Raw genomic sequence first — 10,520 nt, forward strand, 5'->3', positions numbered from 1 at the left:
GTGAGGCCTCTCCAGCCATATGGAATTGTGAGTCAACTAAACCTCTTTCTTTTATAAATTACCCAATCTCAGGTATGTTCTTGTTAGCAGTGTGAGAACAGACTAATACACTTCCACACCTCTGGACACAGACTCCACTGAGCATAGATTAAAAACTTTAGCACCTGAGAATCTCCAAGTCTCTTCTAATTTCACACACCGTCCTTCTGGAATCAAGCCAGATCATGCATGTGAGGCTGTAATGAACACTACAGGTAGAATATAGATAATTTAATTATTTTTAAAACAAGATTTCTTGTGGATTATAAATACAGATCCATTTGTGCCAAACTGACCTGCCTGGTAGAAGCAGAGGAACCAGGAGAATTGAGATAAATTTTTTTATCATTGTAAAATTTCCAGAAGCAGGGACAGGGCCTATTATATGCCTGGCACAAAGAGAGAGATCAGCAAGTATTCGTCTATTGATAAATGGCATAGTGTTACTTCCAGCCCAGTGGCCCTGGAGCCCTCTGGTGCACAGCTGCCATAACCCAAGATTGCCAACAGGGGGAGTCTGCGTCTGAGGCCAGGCTAGGCCGAAAGATGTTGAGGCTGCTGAGTGCCTCCACAGAAGGCGATTGCCTGAGACCCTGGGGAAAGCTGCACTGGACTGAGGGCCTCAGCTAGCCCTGCCCAGGTGGAAGGTGAGAGCTGCCTCCTCTGATCAGCATCAGGTGGGCTGGCAGCCCAGGTCTGGCTGGGACAAGCAGTAGAGAAGAATTCACACAGAGCTGGGAATTCTGTTAGGGACGTGAGAGAGAGGCTGGCTTCAGAACAGGATGAGCTAGAAGGGAAGAAACTGGTAGCCGGGGCACTTGGGTGAAAAACTCTTGGGAGCTGGGAAGGCCGGCCAGGAAGAAAGAAGGTTGACTGAGCTCAGGGCTGGGCCCAGGGCAGGGAAACGGGACCTAGGTGCAGAGGAGCATCTCAACCTCCTAAGCTGCAGGCAGACCTGGCTGTGGGAGAAGCCTGCCCCCATTGGAGGGACAGGCCCTGGAAATAGGAAACTGAGTACTCATGGCATGGCCCCTGGCCTTCTGGGTCCCTGGAGTTATTTCCTTTCCACTGCCCTGCTCCATTCTCTGCTACATTGTTAGGGGAGCAGGTGGTTGGTTTAGAGACAATAAGAAATCCCTAACGTCCAGAGAGGTTTATTTTTTTTGTGAGGGGAGAGGGGTGAAGAATGTTTGTTTATAATGGAGTTCAAACCAGCTCTAACAGAGGGTTCAGTATCAAAGACATGTGATTGAGAAATCAGTGAAAAAAACTGTACAGCATGGGGTTTAGGGAGGAGGGAGGGCTGGGGGAGAAAGGAAGAAGCAAAAGCCAGAACTGACAGCAGATGGCTGCCTGGAGCAGTGTTGTTGCATATTGAAGATGGTTCAGTGAATAAATAAGACTTCAGTCATATTTACGCTAGAGATCCATTTATTACAGTCCTGCAACCCCGACCGCCCACCCCTTGGGGATTCTTGCCTCTGTCCCAGAGGTGGTCAGGCCCAGAGGAAGGTTAGTCTCATGCCTGCTATTAGAGGCGCTTCATTGTTCTCTTTATCCAGGGCATTGTTCTCTTTATCTCTTATTCCTGCCCTGGATAAAGATTCCTGGAGGTGTCCCATTTTTGTTTCCAGAGGAGAAAATACCTTGGGCCACATCCTTACACACGAGGGGTCCCCCGGAGTCCCCCTGTGAACAGAGGAAAGACTGAGCTAGTGTTCCCTGGGATGGGTGGTCTGTTATGGATTTTGTGTGACATCAGTGATAGGCAGGCCTTGTCACCTCCCTCAGTCCTGGGTCTCCAGCATGGCCCTGGCTGTGCTTTCTGGCTCTCCCCAGACCAAGCCTTTCTCTGCAATTCTCACGGACACTTTGGTGATAAGTGACTGTGGGATGACAGATCCTTCCCCTCCAGCCAGCCCAATCCACCCAAGGAGTGGACTAAAGACTAGATTCCAGGGGGACACAGGTTGCCCAAGCTCTGGGCTGAGAGCATAAGGATCTGGCCACTGTCATGCCCCAGAACTCCCTCAAGTTCCTCTCTCCCTGTGGTCTTTCTGGGTAGAGGCTGGAAACCCAACCTTGAAACCGGCCTGTGTCTTCTTTGGATCCCCCACACAAATCTCAGTGGCTCTGCTGTAATTGTCAGGGAAGAGACGTTCACACTCGCTGTCCTTTTGCACTGTCAGCGACACTTCCTGCAGTGTGGTTGCTAAGGTGCTCACTGAGACATAACCCCAGCCAGCCACACTGCACACCTGCCCTGGCTTCACCTGGGCCTTGCTGCTAGGTAGCCTGAGAGGCCGCACAGCTGTGGTCCACTTGGCCTTTCTCTCCAGCTGGTGGGGAAGAAGCAAGAAAGTCCAGGTCAGGCAGTGGCCTTCTGGGCCCCGACACAGTGATGGGGCTGCACGATCTTCCCTCTCCTCTAAGGCACAGGAACTGGCCAAGAGGTCAGGATGGAAAGGAGGAAAGGGCTGGCATCACAGTGGGAGTGGAACCAACTGGACCAAGAAGAGCAAGAGTGGCAGGAGTGTGCCTCACCTGCAGTAGCATGATGTCGTTGGAGAAGTTCTTAGGATTATAGGCTGGATGGGGGATGGCTCTTTCCACAGGGATAAACTGCTGGGTCCGCTCCTGTTCCTTGATATTGTGGGCCCCCAAGGTGACATTTATGGATCTGCACAGAGAGCAGAGTGAGGATGGGGGTGGAGTCACAGGGGTACAGCCCAGGAGCAGTGAAGAGCAGATGACAGCTGGGGCAGGGTAAGGCTGCAGTTGAGGGGAAGTTGAGGGGACCGGAGGGCTCCAGGGCTGAGTGACTGTGCCCTCTACTTCACAAAGACATGAAGCGTAGGGCTTCTGGGGGCTCTCTCTTGCCTTCAGGAAATATCATGAAATTGCTCGAGTTTGCATTTTGATCCTTAATGCGTGGATTCAACCTTTACCATTGCTTTATTGGGCCAGCGTGTGAAACCATGCCACTTGCTCTGACCTCTGACCCTCTGACCCTGTCCTATTTCTCAGCCTTTCATCATCTTAGTCTTATTCCCAGATGGCTGCTCTGATGAGCTTTCATGGGCTTGTGTTACCAGGAACTCTGGAAGCTCCCCTGGGCAGCAGTCCCCAGGAGAAAACAAGGGTCTCTGTAGGGGGGACTCAGGAGGTGAGCTGGTGCTTCTCCTTACCTTCCCTGGCAGTGAGCAGCTGTCAGCACAAAGTCCTTTCTCACTAGGATGCCGCCACACCTCTTCCGACTCTTCTCATGCAGAAACTGAACAAAGGCCATGTAGGGGCGGGAATGGGGCTTGGCCTCATGACCCCCGATGATCTCCTCTGAAAGGAAAGACTGGAAGATAAAGTAGCTGCAGATGGCTGCAGTCAGGAGAGAAGGCTTAGGACGACAGTGATTGAGGATGAAGTCTTTTGTGTGCTGCAGACAGTGAGGGAGGGTCCTCCTGAGCTCTGCAGGCAGCACTCCTTGCAGGCAGAGCAAGCTATTCTGAACTTTAGGTCTCAGAACCTTCTCTCAGAAAGAATGGACAGTGCTTGACTTCTGCATCCTACTGCAGAAACACACATGGAGGAAGAAAGATCTATTTTCACAATGGTAGAGCCCCAGAGGATCCTGGACAGGACTTGCCAGGCTCCTCCTTTTTAGTGGATCTCTCTGATCCCTCTGAGCCTCTGCTGTCCTCCTGATTGGTGCCATTTTCTAATGATCTACCCATGAGCTTCTGGAGTTGGATTTTCTAAAATTCTCATGTGCCAGGGCCGAACACATTCTAGGTTCTCAGTAAGTGTTGTTTGGTGCATAAATGAATAGCCTCCAATTAGCCTTTGGCTGTGGTTTAGTGGGGGTAGTGCTGGTGGGATTCAGGACCTCAGGGATGTTAGAGGGGGTTATCACCAGTTCAGTGGAGTAGCCGAGGGCCTGCAAAGGCAGAAGGAAGTGGAGAAATCAACTAAAAATGAATTGCAAAGCCTAGGTGGAGCCAAGGTAACGGGAGAGCTATGGACACAGTCATCTTGCCACCTCTGAGATCAGTTGCACCATGGGCTTCTCTCCTGGCAGGGGTGACTGGGTGGGGGCACTGAATAATTTAAGTGGTTCTTAGGCTGGGTCCAGTGAAAACTCCTATGACTGCAACTTGGTGTCTGAGCTCCTCTTTCCTGGGTTGGAGTGTAGAGTAATAATTACTTATCTTTTTTAGCTTCACATTCCCTACCAAATGCCTTTCTAAGAACAATCCACACTCCAGGTCATAAAGGAGAGGTCTAGGGAGACGCTAACACCTACTAAACCTTTTAGGGAACACCCTTCATTTTTTGATCTTTGCTGAGTCTCTATCTAGCCTCAGATTTATAAGTCTGGGTGTGGAATGGGAAGTGGGCTCAGATTGAGGAAAATTCCTGACCAGTGCTCATGGGTACAGGGTATCTTATAAGATGGGTTCAGGCCTCTGGAATAGGGATAGTCACTTACCTGTCCCAGCCCCAGGGGTCAGAAGAAAGGCCAACAGGAGCAGGAATGGCTGCATTTTCTCAGGAAGGCTGCCCAGGTCAGAGCTGTTGGTGTTGACTCCTTCCAGAAACAAATGCTGGAGGGAGATGAAGGAGGGATGGGTACAGTAACCTCAGAGACCTCCTAGACTTGTCCCCTTCTGGTTTTGATGGGTGTCATTATAGAAGGTGGTTTATTAAAATTCTCTGGCTTGGTTTAAGTTGACATGGCACTGTCACATTTACACCCCTGCTGCTGAGTAACAAGGTGAAAGCGAGAATAAAGAACAAGGAGGTGGAGCTGTTGAAGCTGTGGCTGCAGCTAGCAGAAAGGCTGGTACCGCAGAAGCTCCTCAGTGACAGAGAACCAAGAATGTCTCCTTTTCTCAGTTCTTGGCTCTTTTTCTACTCAGATAAAATCATGAATAATTATTTAGCAAGCCAGATCCAGGGATATGAGAGACATGGCTCTTGCCCTTGAAGAGTTGATGGTTAGCAAGAGTAGACTGAAAATCTGTGATTAGAGCACAAGATGGTAAGGGCCATGGTGGGGAAATCTGCTTGTTGGTGTGAGACGGAGGCTGGACTTGCCTTAGCAGTATGCAGAGTTGCGCACACCCAACAAATACTCCAAATGGCAACCCGTTCCTATCTTACCACTATCTCGGATTCATATTTTTGGAATATTTAGAATCCTCTCTTTAAATATAAATATTCTGTGACAAAGATAACTTTTTTTATTCCACAGTTCTGCACAAAAGTCCTGGACTTGATATTTATTGAACCAAAATGAGACATCATTGGGTCCATTGAAGTGTAGTGGACTGATTGATTTATGCTTTGGTTATTTAGCCCTCCTTAAACTGAGGTGGGGACTGTTCCACTCCATCTATGGTGCTTATGAATGAGGAGGGGATTTGCCTTGAGAAATGCTAGTTGTTGTTGCCAGGTGATGGAAAAATGGATGCTGATCATCCTGATAATAACTGTCCACTAAGGCCGGGCACGGTGGCTCATGCCTGTAATCCCAGCACTTTGGGAGGCCAAGACGGGTGGATCATGAGGTCAGGAGATCGAGACCATCCTGGCTAACATGGTGAAACCCCATCTCTACTAAAAATACAAAAAATTAGCCGGGCGTGGTGGTGGGCGCCTGTAGTCCCAGCTGTTCGGGAGGCGGAGGCAGGAGAATGGCGTGAACTCAGGTGGAGCTTGCAGTGAGCTGAGATCGTGCCACTGCACTCCAGCCTGGGCGACAGAGCAAGACTCCATCTCAAAAACAAACAAACAAACAAACAAACAAAAAACTGTCCACTAAGTATTCTCTCAGTTTCCAGAGAGCCATGTCTCTGATGTCCCTTGGCTCACAGTCATAGGCTGTCCATAAACAAAAATGTGTATATATACATATGCTTGTATATTTATGTATATGTATATATATAAATATATATGTATAGTTAAGTAGGAACATGTAAATGATAAAATTAAAATTACCAAAAATTCTACCACAAGAGATGATTATTAATGCTTAAGCATGTTTCTTTCTACTATTTTTCTAGGTATTTATAAGGTGCTATTCCTGCTATTACTTTAACAGAACTGGGATAGGACTTTAGGTGATAGCCTTTTTTGTGATGAATTTTCCAGGTGTTCTTTGAGCTTCTTGTATTTGGATGTCTAGGTATCTAGCAAGGCCAGGGGAGTTTTCTTCAATTATTTCCTCAAATAAGGTTTTCAAGCTTTTAGATTTCTCTTCTTCCTCAGGAACACCAATTATTCTTAGGTTTGACTTTAACATAATCCCGCATTTCTTGGAGGCTTTGTTCATTTTTTAAAAATTATTTTTTCTTTGTCTTTGTTTGATTGGGTTAATTTGAAAGCATTGTCTTTGAGCTCTGAAGTTTTGTCTTCCGCTTGTTCTAGTCTATTGTTGAAACTTTCCCGTGCATTTTGTATTTCTCTAAGCATGGCTTTCATTTCCAGAAGTTGTGATTATCTTTTCTTTATGATAGCTATTTCTCTGGAGAATTTTTCACCCATATCCTATATATATGTATATATATATTTTTTAATTTTTAAAGTTGTTTTTTCACTTTTCTCTGATATCTCCTTGAGTAGCTTAATAATCTTCTGGATTGTTTATCTGGCAAATCAGAGATTTCTTCTTGGTTTGGATCCATTGCTGGGGAGCTAGTGTGATCTTTTGGAGGTGATGTAGAACTCTGTTTTGTCATATTACCAGAATTATCTTTCTGGTTCCTTATCATTTGGGTAGACTATTTCAGTGGAAAGGTCTGGAATTCAAGGCCTGCTGTTCAGATTCTATTATCCCATGGGGTGATCCTTTGCTGTGGTGCTCTCCCCCTTCCCCTAGGAATGGGACTTTCTGACCACTGGACTGCATTGGCTGTTACTGCTTTTCTGGGTCTAGCCTCCCAGTGGCGCTACCAGGTTCCAGCTGGTTCTGGGGAATGTCTGCAAAGAGTCCTGTGATGTGATCTCTCTTCAGGTCTCCCAGCCATGGATACCATTACCTGCTCTGGTGGAGGTGGAAGGGGAGTGAAGTAGACTCTGTGAGAGTCCTTGGTTGTAGATATGTGTAGTGTACTGGGTTTCTTGAATGCTGGTTATGCTAGCAGTGAAGTTTTCATGTGGACACACTCAGGACCTCTGTTTAGCCAAGATGTTGCAGGCATTGGAATTAGGTGTTATCTTCTCCTTCCTGGGTTCAGGGTTATTCTGTCATGAGTTGCTGTAATGGCCTGTGTTGTTTGGCCTCCAGCCAAGAGGTGGTACTTTCAAGAGAGCACCAGCTGCATTGGTAGTAGACGGATCTAGGTTTGCCCTAAGTTGGCCAGGGTAAGTATTTTGGTTTCTCAGATGATGGGTGGGGCCTGGAAGCTCCCAAGAGTTTCTATCTTTTGTGTTTGGTTACCAGGGTGAGTAAAGAAATACCATCATGTTGGGGCAGGGTTAGGTGGGTCTGGGCTCAGAGTCTCCTTGGGTGGGATTTGCTGTGGCCACTGTGGGGGATGTGGGGATGGTTCTTAGGCCAACAGGGTTATTTTCCAGAGGGGAACTTGGCTACCTCTGTTGTATCATATAATTCACCAGGGAAGTGGCGGAAAGCTGGTAGTGAGAGGCCTCACCCAGCTCCCATACAGTTGGCAAGGCCAGTCTCACTCCCAAAGTGCCCCACTCAGATCTTGCCCAAGGCTGTGAGCTTTCCCACTGAGAAAGCAAGCATGGATTTCAGATATCACCCCTCCCCATCTGCCCACTCCAACGGGAGTGGCTTCTTTGCTTCTGAGTTCATGTGCTCATATTGCTAAAGCTCCCACTCATCCCCCAGACTCCAGTAAAGAAAATTTGTGTCCAGTTGAAACCACTACCAATTTCAGTTGGAAGCTTCCTTCACCTGGTGACCCCTCCGCAATTCCACTGGCTGCCTTCCCTGAGAGATCCTGTGAGATATAGTCAGGAATGGCTTCCCTGGGTTTAAGCTGAAGACTGGAAGTGCCTTGCAGTCTTCTGATACTGATACTTCTACTTTTATATTTTTTGTGACTGCCTACATTCGTTTCAGTTCAAGGTAAGGTTAAATTCTCCCTTGATCTGGATTTTCAGATTCCCCAGTGGGGGTGTGTGTTCAGAGGCAGGTTTTTTCCCTCTCACACTTTGGGAACTTACAGTTTTTCACCTGTTTTGCAAAATTTGCAGCAGTGTCCTACTTCTTTCAAAGGGTGTGTGAATTCCTTTGGTTTTCCTGGTGTGTTCCTGTGGTGGTTCTTGGAACAAAAGAACACGGTGTGAGTCTTCACATACTGTTGTGTCCATCTAAGTGGGAGTTGCATGTGGGTTTAAAGAAACCTCACTCATGAAGGACTTCCCATTTTTTGTACTGCCATGATCATCAGTGCATTATTATTGTCGCACACTGTTTCTTCATAGTGTCTCTCATCCTTCAGATCTCACCTTTTACTGGTATTATTATGGATCCTAGTAATTTATTTAAAAAACAGCAAAAGCTTAAACTCTCTTCCTTTGAGTCTCATGGGGTTGGAGTGGAGTTGTTGGTTTGGATCCTTGCCCAGGTAGCTTTCAGATCCAGCCCTCATCTTCCTGCTGCTCTTCTCTGTGACACAGTCTACATCACACAGATTTCTCTGTCTAACAGCTCTGTCTTCTTGGACCAAGCCAATGGGTGGTGCTGAAGAATGAGGGTCTTTTTCCTTCCCACTCTTTCTTCTCAGCTTGCGGACTGTTTCAGGATGACTCCTCTGCTCTCCTCCTGGCTCCAGCTCTCACCTGGCAGGCTAGATATGGTTTCATATTCTGCCAGGTGATCAGGGTCCTGGCAACACTGCTTGCTCCTTCCATGCCTCTAGCTAGGTGTGGTAGTGGCTTCCTGCTATTGCTAATCTCTCGGTTGATTCATTTTACCCTCTTTGTCTTCTGTCATGTAATCAGTTCCCTGAAATAAACTCCTTTTGTTTGCAAATATTTGGAGTGGTTTCTGTTTTCTTGGACCCTGACTAAGACACTCTGGGGTATCGTATTAATTTCTTAGTGCTGTTATAACAAAATATTACAAACTGGTGGCAGCAGACAACAGAAATTGATTCTTTCACTGTTCTGGAGGCCAGAAGCCTGAAATCAAGGTATCAGCAGAGTTTGTTCTTTCTGGAAGTGTCTGGCAAAGTCTGTCCCATGGTTCTCCTAGCTTCTAGGGGTATCAGCAATCCTTGCCACCGCCTCAGCTTATAGATGCATTGCTCCAATCTCTGTATCTGTTGTTGGGTGATCTTCCCTGTGTGTCTGTGACCACATTTACCTGTTTTAAAGTGATGCCAGTCATTTGATTAGGGTCCCTCTTAATCAAGTATGAACTTATTTTAACTTAGTTACATCTGCAAAACCCTGCTTCCAAATGGTGTCACATTCATAGGTGGTGGGTGAACATAAACTTTGGGGGGACACTATTCAACCCAATACAGTTGGATTTTAGTTTGAGTCTTTTGTTCAAAAAACAGGCCAAGACAAGGATTTAGTTAGAGGTAATTAATTTTTTTTCTGAGATAATCCCAAGAGACTGGAGCGAGGAAGTTGGAAGAACGAAACAGGGAAAATAAGGAGAGCTAACCATAAGTGTGTTACTGAGCTACCTATTGCTGCGGGCATCTGGAGCTGAATCCTGCTGGAGACTCTTTGAGAATCCATAAAGAATGGATGTCAGCATTGTCTTTCCAAAATTCAGGAGGCTGGGTCATTTGCCTGATAATTCCCATTCCTAGGTGGTTGAATGTTGTCTCTAGGAGCATTAATTCTTTCTCTCTTGAGAGCTAAGACTGCTCTTGGACAAAGCAAATTTTTATAGCTCCAGAGAACATTCTGAGAGAAAAGCTCAGAGGTGCTTGGGTGCCTGGGCACTCGAGGGGCAGCCCAAGGCACAGTGGGCCAAAGTGATGCGATGCAAGGAAAATAACATCTATTTCCAGGGCTATCTATGATCATCCTTATTATCCAGGTCTGGCCTGTGTCTCATGGAGGAGGTGAACTGTCTTTAATCAGTTTACTAAAGTTTCTTCTTTTTGTTTGTCACTGCTTTTGTCTTCTGAAGAGGCAAGGTCCCTCCCCTGGGGCTCCTGCCACTCTCATTCACTCTTTCAAGTGTGGCCACTCTCTTCTGCATCTTCACCTCCTCTGATGATGGAAGACTTGACTCATTGGCTCTGAAGGAAAGTTAAAAACAAGTCATGTTTTATGTTTCTTTTCTATTTCTTTTTTAAATTTACAGGTTTTATTATTGACAGTACTTATTATGTGTTTGTTTTGTTAGTGATGTTTCCGCACTCATCTGATTCAGAATCTGTACAGCCACCTTAGCTTTAGTGGTTTTGTTTCTGGTCCACTCACCTAGTGGCTGGCTGATGGAAAAAACATCCTGAGGTAACCGGTCTGGGTCCCCAGGAGCTGTA

General features: G+C 46.6%; 1 protein-coding gene across 1 annotated transcript; it reads right to left on the reverse strand.

The window, feature by feature from the left end:
* Positions 1-1,293: 1,293 nt before the first annotated feature.
* On the reverse strand, positions 1,294-4,780 carry GZMH (granzyme H). The gene is given in 6 exon segments (XM_002824624.5): positions 1,294-1,621; positions 1,624-1,728; positions 2,121-2,378; positions 2,584-2,719; positions 3,228-3,375; positions 4,526-4,780. Coding segments are annotated over 6 exon segments (753 nt in total). The 5' UTR covers positions 4,581-4,780; the 3' UTR covers positions 1,294-1,570.
* Between the last annotated feature and the right edge of the window lie 5,740 nt (positions 4,781-10,520).

Source organism: Pongo abelii, chromosome 15, assembly GCF_028885655.2.
Source record: "Pongo abelii isolate AG06213 chromosome 15, NHGRI_mPonAbe1-v2.0_pri, whole genome shotgun sequence".
Taxonomy (NCBI): domain Eukaryota; kingdom Metazoa; phylum Chordata; class Mammalia; order Primates; family Hominidae; genus Pongo; species Pongo abelii.